The 17,837-nt window shown below is 27.0% G+C and overlaps 1 protein-coding gene across 1 annotated transcript; it reads left to right on the forward strand.

The window, feature by feature from the left end:
- The first annotated feature begins 316 nt into the window (after positions 1–316).
- On the forward strand, positions 317–16,516 carry LOC100201387 (cyclin-T1). The gene is made up of 9 exons (XM_065810269.1): positions 317–549; positions 1,991–2,072; positions 2,144–2,272; positions 2,600–2,660; positions 5,297–5,359; positions 6,783–6,828; positions 7,068–7,158; positions 13,089–13,247; positions 15,176–16,516. Exons 1-9 carry the CDS (start codon positions 401–403, stop codon positions 16,106–16,108), a joined length of 1,713 nt encoding a protein of 570 aa, XP_065666341.1. The 5' UTR covers positions 317–400; the 3' UTR covers positions 16,109–16,516.
- The last annotated feature ends 1,321 nt before the right edge of the window (positions 16,517–17,837 follow it).

Below are 17,837 nucleotides of genomic sequence, written 5' to 3' on the forward strand. Positions count from 1 at the left end.
GTTTGATATTTTTATTTATGATTTAACGAAGTTTACAATTCGGTGCACTACCAAAATTTTTGAAATATAACTCAGACAATGTTCACCGTCTAATAAATTCACAATACCTTTTTTCCTTAAATAATGTGAAAATATAAACATGTATATGTTTGTATTTTCACATTTATATAAACCCAGACAACAAAGAACCATAACTTTGCCAAAGTTATGGTTCTTTGCCATGATTTGCGTTACCAAAGTCTTCCAAAGGAAACGTAAATCGTATAGGTTTAAATGCAACTTTACTTTTTGTCCGGCCGTGTTGCCGCGGTAGTACGGCCGGACAAAACGTTACTAAACCCACAATCCTTTTGTCGTATTGATTTTGAAAATCTACTTTTCTACTAACTTTCCCAAGACCATGGCGAATCAAACTGATCGCTGGTACTTCACTAAAGAAGACCTTAGGAATACCCCATCTGTTCGTGATGGGATTGAATTCGCTAAAGAGCTTGGTTACAGACAACAATGTGCAAATCTAGTCCAAGATATAGGACAAAGATTACAAGTGTAAATACTTTTATAAGTAAACTGCTGTAGTTCAAGAGAATTAGATAAACCCAAAATTAAATATGTTATTGTTGCAACATTATATCCCTACCCTAGTACTGAATATAATTGTATTGTGAGCTTTAATGCGAAAAAAGTTTACCATGAGTTGTTAAGTCTCAGCATATGTTAGTAGCCAAAAAGAAATGTATACGCGTATATGGCGATCTATCAAATAGCTAGATAATATCTATCATATATATATATATATATATATATATATATATATATATATATATATATATATATATATATATATATATATGTATATATATATATATATATATATATATATATATATATATACATTAATCTATCAGATGTATGTATATATATATTTATGCATTTGTAAATATATATATTTATATTTATGTATGTGCATATGTATATATACACATACAATTATATACATTTATATATATTTATAGTTAGTGTTTACATAATGTATATATATTTTTAAGCATACACATTGATATGTCACAATTTGGAGTAGAAAGTTCCACTTTTAACTTATGAGTTTTGCAGTCTATATAAACCTGTATTATGTAGAACTAAACTTCAAGAATTATTGCGTGAATTAAATTATGATCCTGCAATGTTATTTTTGCAAATGGTTAAAAATGAATGTTTAAAGCCTTCAGGACTTAAACAATATTTTGTTTTTTCTTATGGAGTTTTTTCTTATGAAATGCAGAATATACTAGACATTTTAAGTGCTCTAAAACTGTAAAGTTAATAAAAATAAAGTACTCTTGGACTATAAAGCCTCTAGTTCATATTTTTATAAAAAACTGTGATAACTTGAACTTTGAAATATTTTATTTACTGTTTCATATGAAAAATAGCGCTTTTTTTTTTATATATAAACATTGAAAAGGATTTTTATACATATTTCTATATCTTATTTTTTAAATATATCAAAACACTGCATCTTTACAAAAAAAAAAACATTTTTTAAAAATCCTAAAATTAGAGTTTCTTGAAATAATACTTTTTAAAGCTTTTTAATTGAAGTTTTTTGAAACAACATTAATAAAGATTTTTTTAAATGAAATAGTATGTACAAAGTATAATTTTTTATTGCAGTAGCATGCAAAAGCTTAGTATATCTTTGTTTTTCTAACAAACCTTACTTAATAGACAAAAAAGAACTTTAAATCATTAATTAGAAGTAAATTAAAGTTAAAATAGTTTTAAGAGATGAGTTATAAAATTGGTATGGTTACGATTCTTTTTACAAATCATCTAGCATAATTAATGATTACAAACAAAAGTGTGAACTAAATTATAAACTGGGAGGATCTGGCTTTAGAGCCATGTTGTTTTTTTAAATTGTAATAAAACTTTTTTTTGTAAATATGCATCATTAACAGACATTGAAGTTTGACTTTTGGTTATTTAGAAATCAGTTGGTGATAAACACTGCTATAGTTTACATGCATCGTTTCTATATGTTTCACTCATTTCAATCAATGCATAGAAATGTATGTATAAACTTATTTTGGTTTATGATATAGAAATTTTCCAAAAAGTTGTGAAAGTTGTTCTTTTTCAGGCAATGGCGCCTTGTTTTGTATTTCTGGCTGCAAAAGTAGAAGACCAACCTCGAAAATTAGAGCATGTTTTAAAAGTATCACATGTGTGTCTTCATAAAGATAAATTACCTCTTGATACCAAAAGTGATGTAAGAATTAATAGCACAAAACAATCATTAATATACTTTTAGTAATTATATATGGTTCTGATTAGAACACATTGAATTAAAGGTATATTTTGTTACACTGAAAGAGTTAAAATAACTGCAGTAAAAATCTTTTTACTTAATCGCTGTTCTAAATCAGTCTGATTTTAACAAATATTAAAGTTTATCAAACTATTTTAGTAATTGAGAAGGCTAAAAAAATAGTGAAAAGGATTTTACTTTAGTTTTGCTATAGTTGTAGTTTATATATGAAAATCATTTTATTAATAAGGATTTTGTATATATATATATATATATATCGTCTCCCAGGATTACATGCAACTGTCGGCTGAACTTGTGAATAATGAAAGCATTCTTTTACAAACTTTAGGTATGGTAAAAATTCTTTTGTAATGTTTAGTATCTTTTTATAACTTCTTTTTTTTTCAATATTTATAATTTTTTTAATGATAGCTTTATTCAAGATTTTTTTAGAATTGTTGTTGTTCAGCTTGGCCTATGCAATCTTTAAAACATAACTTGAATGTCTTATTACTTAAGTCTTTTTTGTTGAGTTATCATTCTTAACTGATTTACTGTTAAAAGTCTTTTTAAATAATCTTAAAAGTTTTCTTAAAAGCTATTGCTCACCTTAATTCACAAATACAATGAACCCAATAGTTATTTAAAAAAATATTAATTACAGAATAAAAAAATTATGTACTTACAAAATGTTATCAAATGTTCTTTTTAAGTATAAACTATAATTATTGTTTAAAAGCGTTTTCTCTTACATATGTATATATTACCTGTTTATACTCTTCTCTGTCAGTCACTGTACTTGATGAAATTTTGCTCATTAATGTAAATACAAAGTAGTAATTTCTTTAGAAAACTCACAAAATTTGAAACACATAAAAACTCATCAAAGTTTACAGTTTTTCTATTGGTTTAATAAAAGTATAGCAAGCATTAGTTTTTGTAAAATAAATTCTAACAAATTATAGTTTGTGTGCAGGAGTTATGCTCATTGATTTGTATAATGTGTTTGACACAATTAGCTGTGATATTTTTCTAGATAATTTGGTTGGAATAACTAGTTTGACTCAAGAAGAATCTGAGTGGTTTATATTATATTATTAAAACCAATAAGTTTTCTAATTAATCTTTTGTCACATGAACCTATTTATTCTGGTGTTTAAAGTGGTCAAAGTTTAGATTGTGAAAATTAAGTAGAAGAAAAATTTATTTAAAAAAAGATGTAATAACTCATGATAAATAGTAAAAATATGTGAAAGTTTATATAACTAACAGATAAAACAAAGGAAATATGGAGGACGAATTAAAATCACATATATGGTATTAACTTTTACTATCAAAATAATCTTGAGTTTCATTAATGTTTTCGCACAAACAAATTTTCAATAACTTAACCTAGTCTTGCAGTGCATGTTTGACATTTCTAGGATGCAAAATTTTTTTGTTTTTTATTTTATTGTCAAAAAAAAAAAACTCTTTATAATAATTTAAATCAAATGGCTATTAATAAAGCTAAGTTTAACTTGAAAGTTAAAAAGTTTCTTCTTTGGTCCAGCCTTGTTTCTTGTCTATATTAATGATCTTTCTTATATTAATCTTATTTTATAAGTGACTCTATTTACTGTTTACATAACTATATCCTAATATAACAATATATGTTGATAAAAACTTATCACTTTAACAGCTTACGGTTTACAGTGGCTTGTGAATTTTATTCCCAACAAAGTTCAGTTTACCTCTAATAATTATTACACTAATGTAATTTAGATATTTTATCCTGATAAATGGTAACACTGTTACTGACCCCTTATGGAAACCGTATATAGTTATGTATGGCTAACTTTACCAGATGTAAAGTTCTCTACTAAATTTTTTATTCATCTTTGTATACATGATACTGTTGTCACATTTGTCACATAGTTCCTCCTCTTTCTCTTTACTACAAGTACTGCCATGATTATTGTTCAAGTGACCTGTGATCTTGTGTGATGTGTGTGACATTCAGCAAAGAATTTAGTTTTTTTTCTCGCAGATTAATGCTTCAGAAATCTCTACCATTTTCCTGACTCATATAATTTAAAGTCTTCTGCTAATTATTTTCTTTAACTCTTTAACTCCCTTTTCTGCTTAATGTTAGCTCCAAATATAATTAGTAGTTGCTTGCAGCGTTGTTAGTAGTAAAAAATAAAAAAAAAGTTGGATAAGAATCAATTTTTGTCTAATGAAGCTGAAATTGCACAAATAAATTTCATCAATAAATAAAATAAATCATACAATCATTACAACATAATCAGAAACTAACTAAAAAGTGTTGTATTATATACATAATATGAATTTAGTATAATTGCCTGTGTTTATTGCTGAAAATGCTCATCTCTGTAAAGCAAAACATAAATGTGATAAAAATCGAATTTGGGGTACATAACTAACATAAACTTAAATGGGCCATTGTAGAAACTGTTGTAAACAGTTGTGAAAGTTTTAAATAGTTAAGCAAGTGTTTTAATTTTTGGTAATTTAGAAATTTTTTTGTTTTTTTATTTTGTTATTCACCTCCTTAAGGCCGAGACGGCCACTACAGATGAGGAGGCTACTTAATAGTGGTTATAACCCTCTCTCAACTCTATAACTCCGAAACACGAACCTAGTCAAACAAGGCTGCTGCGCGGAGAAACAAGTTGAGCGCGGTACTACCACAGACGTGGTGGGGATCGAACTCGGAACCTCTCGCTTATAAAGCAAGCGCTTTACCACTACCGCACATTTGCAGGCATATTTATCTTATGTAGGCACTTATCAAAAATATGCCTACAATTGTAGGCATATTTTGGATAAGTAGATAATGTAAAAAAAAAGATGAAATAATATGGTTAAAAAAATTAAGGTAAATTTTTAAAACTTTGAATTAATTGAGCTCCATTATCTTATGCCAAAAGAACTTGGTGGTATAGTTTTAATTTTTTTTTAACAATATTTTTATGAATTCAGGCTTTGAGGTATCCATTGATCATCCAAATACATATGTAGTTAAGTGTGCCCAGCTTGTTAAAGGTATTTTGTTTTCATTACTGCAATTTTTAGAAATAGTGTTTAAAATTATTAGATTGTGCTGTTGTATATTTTTTAAACATGTTTTAGGTTTTATAAAGTTGTCTCACCATATTTCCTCAAAATTTGCATGAAATTCAAACATTTTAAAAACTATTTAGTTTATGTTTAAAGTGTCATTTGAAAAAATACAGTCAGTGGAATACATTTTAGGTGTTGTTGTACTATGTTACCTATGAGTTGACTTTTACCGTATTTTTATTTGAAGTATATTTGTGGCAAGTTACTCTAAATCTAAAAAAAATAAATTTGATACTTATATAAGAAACTTAAATTTACTTGCACATGGGTTTTAAAAACCTTAATCCTTTTTTTTTTTTTGGAAAATCAAAAAAATTTTGGTGGGACAACTTGCTTATATATATATATATATATATATATATATATATATATATATATATATATATATATATATATATATATATATATATATATATATATATATATATATATATATATATATATATATATATATCTGTGTGTGTGTGTGTGTGTATTGTGTGCTTATGTTCAACATTTGAATATATTGTGGACTGAGCTACAAGTTGTATATCTATAAACCGATATATAAATTTTATTTTTATATTAATTAATATTTAAAGGTTATTTATAAAAAAAAAAAACTTATTCCAGTAATAATAAAAAAAAGTTTTGATATTTTTGTTTACAGCAGTTAATTTTATATTACACACTTAAAAGTATCTTATAACCATTGTTAGTAATGATAATGGTGGGCAGTCAATTTTATGGTCTGACGTTAAATTGGACAGTCAAGTATTAAATGTTTATTTAATGATTTCAAACCATTTTCAATCTTAAAGTTTTTAAGAACATTGTATAAAACTAAAAAAAAAATTGTTTCATGTTTCAAAAGTGTTATTATTCACTTAAGTTATCACAAGAAGTTTATACATTTCAATTTAAAAAATATTAAGTACATTAAAGTTTCTTTTGAAATTTAATTAAAAACTTTTCTTTTAACTTTAAAAACAAGCAAACAACTTAATCTTTAAACACAAGAGTTTCTTTTAAAAGTAATGAAAAAAGTGTTTTTTTTAACTAGCTGGTTAACATTAACTGTCTGTTATTTTTCTAACTAATAATTACTAAAATAATATAGCTGTATTATTTGACAAATTTTTTTTATTTGACTCAAAATAACTTATGTTTTGTATACAACCACGTTATTCTCAGGCCACAATGTATTTAGTCCGTTAGTAATGTTATAATTTTTTAAATTTGAATGTTATAATTTTTGTTTGTGAAGTAAATTTATCCCCTGCATATTTCATGAGGTTTTTGTTGTTTGTTTGGCAGTGGGTTACACACAGTTAGTATTAAGACGAGTGTACCTCTGTCATTTCAGCGACTAAAGATCTTGCACAGACAGCATACTTCCTTGCTACTAACAGGTAATATTTGCTAGTAAGGTTCAATTGTATGTCTGTGCTGTATTGAGGTAAGTATACTTTTTTAAATCTTTTAAATCTCTTTTTCTTCTTTTAGAATAAGTTTCAATAAAGAAAAGAACTCCTTATACATTTTGTTGTATTTATAATCTTTTGTTTCTTATTGGATACATGCGTTTGTTTCTTTTTCTATACTTTTTTTTTTTAATTGTATTTTAATTATATTGTTTTGACTGTTTTAGCTTACATTTGACAACATTTTGTATTCAGTACAAACCTACAGTTGTTGCGTGTGTTTGTATTTATGTTTCTTGTTTGTGGGCAAGCTATGTGGTAAGGATTTTTTCTTCCTTTTAAAGTTTCCATTAATTTCGCATTATCTTTATTAAAGCAACTTATTTCTTGGGATAATGAAATAATAGGTTTTGTATTATTTGTATTATTTAAGTTAGAGTAAAAAAAGTAAATGAGGTTTAAAGAGATTTCGTTGTTTTAACACTTAAAAGCAGTGAAATTCCTCAGCTACATTTTGTTTGCTTTTTTTAATTTAATAATTGATTTTATTTTGATTTTATTTAAATTTGCATTTAGTTATTAAATAGTTCAATAAATACTACAAATAAAGTTTGGTTAAAGGTTTTAGACTATTTTTTGATCGCATAATTTTTAGAATGGTATTTAAGTTGTAGTATGATAAAGAAAGAGCTTGTAATGAAAATAAATTTTTTTTCAAATTAAAAAAAAATCAACTAAGCATAAAATTAGGTGCAGTTTTTATTAATTTTTTTTATTTAGGCTGTGTTGTATTAGTCTAAAGTAGTTTTTTGTGTGCTTTTTTAATGAATTCACTTCATACTAAGCTGTAAGCAACCACTATTTGAAATATGTTGTCAAAAAGTCAAGCTCAAGGATTGAATTAAATAACTGACTTAACTTTTTGAATTAAATAAAGACTTTTCTACAAAAATTTAGAAACAAATCTTTGAAACAATTTTGAATTGGAATTATGTTTAATTATTTATATTAACTACTTTTATTAACTTATAATTAACCCCTTAAGAACCAGGCCCAAGATATCTTGGGTCATGCCATATGGTCCAAAAAGACCGAACCCGAGTTAACTCGGGCGGTCACATGTTTTACGTTTCATTATGTATTAGCCCGAAATAATTTGTGAAAATAATCTTATAGCAATATTGTTATATCAATTCAACTAAGAATCAATCAAATTAATAATATTTAGATTTATAACGGACTTTTTTTTTATTCTTAATATGTCAATATCTAAGTTCTAAGCATTAAAAAAAAATTGATTTTTTTGCTGCATTTGCTTAAAAAAATATTGGTCCTTAAGAGGTTAACTAAGCTTAATTGAACCTGTCTTGTTAAAAAAAAAAAAGTACATATGCAGTAAAACCGCTGATTTAGGACACTTCTCACCCCTTAAAAACACCTGTATGGTTTCAATACCCCCTCCTCCTTTGCATTTGTACTTTTTCCCTTCAACAATGCATGATTATTTAAAGCATTAAACAACAAGAAAACTTTTAGTTATTTCAAGATTTCTCTGTTACTTAACATAATATTGATTTTGTTTTAAAAAAAAATCCAGTTTTAGGATAGATTTAAATAAGAGATAATCAAATCACATACATACTTGCTGTCTTAAACACTCCGCCCCTTGTACATATTCCTACATTTTTTGAGTAACCACCTTCCCCCATACCTGCGTACACACTTAATGGAAGGCCCCTATTATTAATAATAAATTTATTAAATTAAAATAATCTTATTTGAATACTTAAAGTTGAATTGGTGAATGTTTAAAGGGCGGAAGTCCAATAATGTAAACTTTTGGAAAACTAAAAAAAACTGCATTTTCCTCCATAGTAAACTTTTGCTAATGGTTCAATAATAATTTTTTTTTGAATATGAAAAACATCCTCTTCAAAAAAAAAAAAAATTATTAAACCATTAACAAAAATTTGAAGTTAATTTCTGGAAGATTGTTAATTTACATTAACAATCTTCCAGAAATTCTTGCATCTAAGGTGGCATTGTTTGCTGATGATACTACCATTTATTCTTCTCATGATCAGAAGACAACACTCTCTGTGACCTTTTTGATATTGCATTTTTGAACTCTTGTAAATTAAATGAGTTGAAAGTTTTTAAAAAATATTTCTTTAATAGCTTAACATCCTGTTTGAATTTTTCTGCTTTAATAAGATACTTGAAAATAACAACTTCAAGGATATATTTGACATTTTTCTCAGAACGAACAAAAAATAAATTTGATGTTTTTAAGCTTTTGTTATAAGTTAAAAATAAAACAGTTTTGTAAAAACCAGAAAATAAATGTTAGTAATATTTACTTTTTCAGTTTGCTTTGCTTTTGCTGTAACACAAACATAATAAAATCAAATAAAAAATTATATTTGTTCTTTTTTTTTAACCAAAAATAAAATATTTAAATATTTTAAAAAAAATCACTGCTTAACTTTTTAAAATTGTCTAAATAAAAATTATTGCTAACTTATCTGCTCTAAGAATTATTTTAAAATGCACAAAGTTTGCAAAGATATTAGGTTAGGTTTAAAACAACTCTAAAAAAAGCTAGAAGCATTTTTATTATCCAAAAATATATCTGGCTATAAATAATCAATTTTTATAGACTTTCTCGAAAAAATTTTGAATGGATGAATTTTAACGAAAAGAGTGAATTTAATGAATTTAAGTAGATGACACAAGAGACGCTAGCTCTTTAGAGCAGTGTCTATTATAGTGTTTATAGAAAAGAGAGAAGGAAGCAAAATTATGACGATGTGACAATAGTTGCAGGTGCAAAGGCAGGTCCAACTAGTTTACAATGTGTTTTTGCACCTTATCTAAAAGAAAAAGGGTATCATTCGAAGATCAGCTACAGATATGGCAACAGTATTTCATACATGGACAGTTTTGAGATTTATAGAGATAAAGAATAGAATCCGGAGTAAAAAAGTGGCGAGCACGATAAAGAGATGCAACCTTAGTAGATGCTAATTTCGCAATGGATTTGATATATGGTTTCCATGAAAGATCAGAAGTAAGAGTTAAGCCTAGAAGATAAAATGTAGATGGTTTATTGAGTGCATTACTGTTCATTAATATAGGAAGATCTAGGTTGTTGCGATGATGATTTGCTGAAAAAAATCGAGTTTTATATGAGTTAAAGTTCACCAGCCACTGAGAGCCCCATGCTGTTGCAGAAGTGAGATTCTTTTCCACCTCAAATGCCCTCTCCAAACAATCGGAGAGTATTGGCTTCTTATCAAGACAAGCTTAAATGGTAGTATCATCAGCGAACAATGCCACCTTAAATATGAGAATTTCTGGGAGATAATTAATGTAAATTAAAATAAGTATGGGGTCAAGGATAGATTCTTGAGGAGCCCCTGAAGTTACAGAAAATGAAGAAGAGTTTTATTTTTAACCTAAAATAAAAGCTTAAAAATATTAAGTTTATTTTTTGTATGTTCTGAGAAACACCAATTCATCAATAATTTGTATCCTTTGGTCTGGCATCAGAAATTCAAGTGCAGAAAATACCCCTTCAATGTTAACTTTATTTATTGGAAGTGCTCTGGTGAGTGTTGTTTGGATAGAAATAGAAACATTTTATTCCCTCTAAAACATTTTTGAAGGCTGATGTTTTTTTATTAGATTTGCCCAAGGTTTGGCAGACTTTGAAGTGTTTTTTCCTACTCCTTTGTCTTGGATAGATTCTTGACTATACTGCTAGTTTTTTTTCTTTTCTTAGTTATTTACTTTAATCAGTTCCATTCTCAATAACAAAATTCTTCTTTTGCAATAACCAAAGAGTATCTTCAGCAACTATCTGAAGTTAAAAATAAGGGTAGAAAAATTATTGTTTTTTAGTGTCATTTGAAAACTTCCCTAACTTAAAAGTTCCTTTTACTAAAAATTTTTATTTTTAACTTAGTAGAAGTAATCAAAGCCAAAAATATAAGTATATTAATTTCATATTTTTTTGCAAGTTGAAAAAAGAATGTTAATATAAATAATTAATGAGAACTAACTCCTACTGTTCTCATTAATTGTTGTTAATTTGCTGTATTAATATATTGATAGTGCAGGTCTGCATAGACCGCTACACAAAAGAATGGATTACTCGTCAAGTTTGTTTTTCTTGTTTCCATAGATTCCTTAATAACTTTAGCAAGAGAAGACTTAATATTAACTATTCATTCAGAAGTTTCTAAACAAACTAAGTGTCCTGGTGTGAGATTCTCAAACTAAAGTTTTTGGTTTGCAATAGGTTTTTCAAGGACACTTTCCAACTCCTTTGTAAGTTTCTGCTGGAATAATTAAGCTGCATAATCTACAGCATATTTTCCCTCAAGCTCTTCAACATTTTTATGTAACTGTAGAAGATACTTAAGCATTTTGAATGTGCTCGACCATCTAGTCATGTTGGTTTATAAACAATGTATCCAAGGTTTACATCTAAGCCTTTTAGATAAGCAAAAAATTTATTACACAGCAGAAGCTTTAAAGCCTTAATTTTAAGTAATATTAAAAATATTTAGTAGTAGGTTTTTAATATTACTTATAAGTATTAAAAATATTTCTGATTTTACTAAATCTATTTAGTAAAATCAGAAATATTTTTAATACTAGTTACATGGTTATTCATTTAATGTTTTGTTTTTTTTTTCTTTATTATTTTTAATCCCTTTGTTTTATTATAGTCATTTTTATTTATCAATAGGATGTATGAACAAAATAAAAAATAAGTCTTTAGGGAGTTAAATCAAATAACTAGATATAAATAGACTAAATAACTTGTACTATATTCTGACATATCTGTCATATATATATGCATGTGTAAAGAAGTATATCAAATTGAGCACGCATTATTCGTTTAATGTTGTAATAGTTTATATCTTTAGCAATCTTATTTTTTTAATAATATACTAGTGTAATATTTAGGTTAGTATCTCTACTAGCAACCAGACAATCTCTAATGGACTTATTATAAAAGGACAAAAATAGACTTAGACAAAGCACTAATTGCAACAATTTTAATTACAACTATCAAAAATGAATTGTCTATAAAAAATGTTTGTCTTTCTAGACAATCATTTTAAAAACGGACACTAAATGAACAATCTCGATTTTTTAATGAGGTATAGAAGATCTATTTAATATATAATTTGGACTTATAACGAGTAATTAAATTTTCACTGCAGCATCGTTTCAAAAACTGAAAACGAGCACAAAATTAAAAATACAATTTTTCTAACAGAAGTTCATTTTTTAATTTTCTGTCCAGCGTGTGCTATTGATTAAAAAGTTAATGTCTATTTAAAAACCTCAAAATGGACTATTTTGTGCTCAATTGAAGTTCATTAATTACTCAGTTCAGTTGTTTTTCGATTCTCCAGTTTGGGATTACTTCAAAAAAGTTGAAGGTAAGTTTATCATTTAAAAAATTTTCCTTAGTCACTAAAATCTTTATCACCTTCAATAAAGTTATTTTAAAAATATGTGATCAAGGAGTTGTCCTTTATAAAATGTGGATTAGTAAGTAGAAGATTCCAATAGGTGTTAAAATTTATTTAGGTTTGTGAATAAAACAATAGTGAAAAAGAAAAATGTTTTTTACTTTCATTTTATTGATGAATATGTACGCAAGTTTTAAACAATAATTAATCATGGGCAATGATCGTCATTTAGAGTTTTGATGTCATTTCAATATTTTTTTAATATTATAAATTTACTACATAACAATCTTCAAATAATACGGTAATGAAAGATTTCTGGTTTTATGAAATCAAGTAAATTTAGACAAAATCATAGACACCAAATAGACAAAAAATTATGCTTTGTAGACTTATGAAGTGAAAATTATTTTTTAACTGAGCAATCTTAGGACACCATCAAAAATTTGATAGACACAACAAGGACAAAAAATTAAACATTTGTTGTGTCCATTACAACATACAGAATTGTCTATGTCTGTGTTGTAAGTCTATCCATAGACTAGTCTGGTTACTAGTCTCTACATTACTCTTTTAGTCAAAACGTTAAACTATGTTATAAATATATTTGCACCTGCTATATAGCCAAAATTTGAATGTAAAAAATAGTTACTTTTTCCAGAGTATTTACACTAATATATTTTAGTATTGTAATATTTTTAGTTTTTTGCAATTAATGGTTTATTATTTTATTATATAACAGTTACTTTTTTTGTATAGATACCTGAAACTGAAGGTAAAAATTGGTTTGAGTTTATTGAGAATACGACAACTAAAAAACAACTCGAAGATCTTAGTTCATATTTTATAAAAATACTTGATTCAAGCCCTACACGTTTAAAGAAACGATTAACATCTGGTGGGGCTGTAGTATATAAGGTGAGTAAAAACGTAACAACTTCAAACATATTCTGAAAAAAAAGCATTGAAAGGTATATACAGTAATTATAATCAAAATGGTGATAATAATTATAAGAATAATTATTACAAAAATTAAAATAGTAGACATAGTTATAAAAAGTATATAACTATAGTAACAATAATAACAAAAAGAAAATACTGATGATGAGAGTACAAAAAATTTAAATCAGTTTAATAAAGATTAAAATATTAAAGTTAACAAAAAATATTTAAAGTAGTATTACAATGCAGCCAAAAAAAGAGACAATGTTCGATAAATCAAAGCTTTCTTTCTTTTTCAATGAGTTAATCTCAGAGTTATGATTATAAATAAGAAGATTTTATAAACTTTTTTTTTTTTATAATAAAAGTAGAGATAAATACAGGTTGATATCAAAGCTCTGCGTTTTTATGCCTTGATATTGTACGGATTCGTAGCTTTAATAAAGTATGCTATTTGGGTACATATAACTTAAGGTTGCTAGCTAAAATCTTAAATAATGTCACGGTTATGTAAGTTATGTATTTTTTCAACATCTTCACTACCAACAAGGCTGTAAGCAACCACTATTAAAGTTGGAAGTTACTGGAAGAGAAAAGATAAAGTTGATAGAGTAAGATAACGATTAACTGATGACTTAAAATATTGCAAATTTATAAACCAGGAAACAAGATAAAGGAAGTAATTCCTAAGGACTGATGTTTGTGGGGGAAAACTAAACAAAAAAGATTTTTTGTAGCACTTAAGAACAGTCATAGTAAAAGAATGAGACCTAATTGAATGATAAGTAACACAAGAGTGAGTTTTAGTAGATGACACAAGAGGCGCTTGCTCTTTAGAGCAGTGTCTGTTAGTATTTATAGAAAAGAGAAAGAGAAACAACATTACAATAATGTTTAGAGGTTGGCTGCAAGAGCAAGTCTAAATATGTTTACAATTCGTTTTTGCACCTTGTCTAAAAAAAGAGAAAGGGCATCATTGGGAGATCCGCCCTAGATATGGCAGATATTCCATACAAGGATGAATTTGAGATTTATAGAGATAAAGAATCGAATCCGGAGTAAGAAAGTGGCGAGTACAATAAAGAGATGCAACCTTAGCAGATACTAATTTTGCAATAGATTTAATATATAACGATATCGGTTTAATAGATTACGATTAGCTGAAAAAAGTTGAGTTTTCATAGCATTTTGTTAAGTTTTTAATACGATTTACAATACCCGTTTGCAGAAATCCGACCTGAACGTTAAAATATTTTTTAAATTGGTTATCTGCGTAACGTTAGCAGATACTAATTTTGCAACAACCTTAGCAGATACTAATTTTGCAATAGATTTAATATATAACGATATCGGTTTAATAGATTACGATTAGCTGAAAAAAGTTGAGTTTTCATAGCATTTTGTTAAGTTTTTAATACGATTTACAATACCCGTTTGCAGAAATCCGACCTGAACGTTAAAATATTTTTTAAATTGGTTATCTGCGTAACGTAAGTGAAACGATATTTTTGTTCTAAGTTCGCCATTCTTTTGTCAGGCACAGATCTTTTTAACTTTTTTTTTAAAAATATTTTCTTAAACATACACTTAAAATGGTGTGTTATAATGTCAACATCGTATGCAATTTAGTTAGATTATAAAAGTTTTAAATGGGAAGAAAACATGAATGATTGATTTCTCTGAATCGGGACTTTTGAGTTTTTACCAGTATACCCACTATATATAAATAAATTTATGTTTTTTCAACTGAATTTTTGACTTGATTAATATTTTTTAACTGCCTTAATTGTTGTTTGCTCTTATAGAAAAATTAAAAAATTAATTTTCTATAATTCAATTATTTTATCGAATAATTGTTTTTTTATTTAGAGTTTTTATGTTGCTTAACTTTGTATCTTTTTTAGGATGGAAAAGTTATGCCGAAAAAGTTAGATGAAACTGATTCCACAGTTGCTAAAGCTACCGTAAATAACAGTAAATCTGATTCCAATAAACATGGACTAAACAGCGGTTTATTTCCAAAAAGTAATCTAACAAGTCATCTGAAACCTTATTCTCATGAAGCAACTCCTCCACCAAATAGAACTTCAACTTTGCACCAGCTAAGTAAACTGGTTAAAGCTAATCCGAAAAGCGAGGCAGAGGACAAGGTACAAAATTTACTACATGCTCAAAATGGTTCTAAAAGTATTGTAGAAAAGGGTACACAAATCAATTTTGAATTATTAAAACAAAAAATGACTCCCGAACAATGGGAGGATTACAAAAAAAAAATGACTCCTGAGCAAATTGAATCTTATAAAAAATGGAAAATTAGGGAGCGCCAACTCTATTTAAAGAGAAAAGCATCTGGAACATCAGTAGCTAGAGATGCAAATATTAATTCCCATAATAAATTAGACATTAAACCTGGATTAGTTAGAAAACATTCTATTCCGAATGAAATAAAAGAAAGTCCAGTAAAAAAACAAAAGTTGAGTTCTGATCACAATCAAGTACTCCTAAATAATCACGATATTCAAAAGATTCCAGTTAAACTAAACTCTGAACAAACTAAAAAATATGAAGTTACTAAGCATTTTAGCAATAACCAACAAACATTACACGTGAATACCAATCATAATCGTCTTAATTCAAAACCAGATAATTTATCTGACAAATCTCCGCCACCGCCTCCGCCACCTCCTATTTCAGGTACTGTAATTCCTACTCCTGCTACGACGATGCTATCAACTCCAACAAAAAGTAATCACAAAAATAGAGTAATTGGGGATAATCGTTTGCAGCATCTTTCTCCTCCTCCGCCGCCTCCGGTTCTTAAGTTTTCGACACAATAATTTTTTAATTTTAGAATGCATGAAAATTTTTGTTTTGAAAGATGGCTTTGGATTTTTCGTTTGCTTAAATATTAAAGCGATATTTTTTGATTTTGTTAACTTAGCGTCAATGATAAATGGTTTATGCTGCGGTAAACAAACAACATTCAAAAGTTTTAACGGCGAAAGTATCCTTACATTTTTTTCTTACGGATATTACTGTGATTATAAAAGCTCATTACAAGCTTTATACTAATTCTTAAATGTGTAATTTATTTCCGCGAGCGAGCCTATAATTCTACTTCTGAGCACTATTATATAAAAGCTTTCTGTTCAATTTTGAATAAGGATCTTGATGCGATTAGCTTTACGTAACCTTGAGTAATATGTAATGAACCTTTTAAAAAAGATATTTTTATATTTGATCAATATAGCTTCAGTTTCTGCTTAAAATATATATTTTTAAAAAGATTTTAGAAACCACTTTTTTTTATACATTTTTTTAAAACAGTCTCAATAAAAATTAAAATATTTTGAATTTGCTTTTACAATCTATATATGTATTAAAAAAAACCTTTTTAGTAGTGTTTACGATATGAATATGTCTTAAATAGCGCTTCTAATAATGTTTACAACCTTAATGTGTATTAAAAACCCTTTTAATAATGCTTAAAATTTTGTTCGTGATTTAAAGCACAAGTTATAAAAGTTTTCATAAAAAATTCACTTCCTCTATAAGGCTGCATTTTCAAGGTGGTAGGGCTAAAAAAAGAAAATTCTTTTAAAAACTATTCTTTCCCAAGAACATCGGATAAATTTTTATTTATTAATTTACTTCACCAACTAATACTTATATTTTTTTAAAAAGCCTAAAAATGAGAAAAAATTAAAATGCGATAAGATCGTCCATATATTACGTACGCCAAAAACTTCGAAATTTGACCAACACCACCGCCACCCATCCCCCTGTTATCATGTGTATTGATAAGCTTCATAAAACAAAGTACTTACTCTTGAAATACCACTCCCCGTCTAATGCTGATTATTTTAAAGAAAATTATTAAATTATCGTTTCTATTGATTGAAAAAAAAAATAGCCGCCAACATAAAAATTAGTCACTTAAATCTGGACAGAGGTTTTTATTATTTCATGTGCATAAAGTTACTGCTTACCTGTAAATTGTATTATAATATGGATAAAACGGAGAAATTTAATTAAAAAGAAAAGCATGCGAGAGTCGAATCCAGCTAGCTATTATTGAAAAACAAAATTGATATGCACTATCTGCTAAATGTTGTGGCAAAATCTACTCTTTAAAAAATCAAAAGGCAGTACTCAGTCACCCGAGGAGCGTCAAGACAGATTAGCAGCATCACTGAAGCGGTAATTGTTAATTTATTAAAATTTATGTTGATATAGTCTTTGACTTGAATAGAATAGACTTGTTAAAAAATTATTTTAAAGAATCAAATCAAACTAGTTTATTCAAAGACAGCAGACTGACTAGAAAATTGTACTCAGGTTTCAAGAATAAATATCGTTAAAAAATTTGCCCAAGAAAAGTAAGCGACATGCAAACTATTCGATCAGTGGCCACACAGCCAGCTTTAATTGACAATTGGTTTGAATAATTAGCAACAGCACGTAATGAACATAATTTAGGCGATAAACCCTTTCAGTCTAATCCTATTTCAAACTACCTTGATACCTTATGTTTTTACTCGTTTAATCCTACCTACTTGTATAACA

This window comes from Hydra vulgaris, chromosome 11 (assembly GCF_038396675.1).
Source record: "Hydra vulgaris chromosome 11, alternate assembly HydraT2T_AEP".
In the NCBI taxonomy this organism is placed as follows: Eukaryota; Metazoa; Cnidaria; class Hydrozoa; order Anthoathecata; family Hydridae; genus Hydra; species Hydra vulgaris.

Coding starts and splice junctions, on each gene's coding strand:
- LOC100201387 (XM_065810269.1), top strand. CDS start 401: ATGGCGAATCAAACTGATCGCTGGTACTTCACTAAAGAAGACCTTAGG. Junction 5,360..6,782: donor GTGTGCCCAGCTTGTTAAAG/GTATTTTGTTTT, acceptor CTGTCATTTCAG/CGACTAAAGATCTTGCACAG. Junction 13,248..15,175: donor GTGGGGCTGTAGTATATAAG/GTGAGTAAAAAC, acceptor TATCTTTTTTAG/GATGGAAAAGTTATGCCGAA.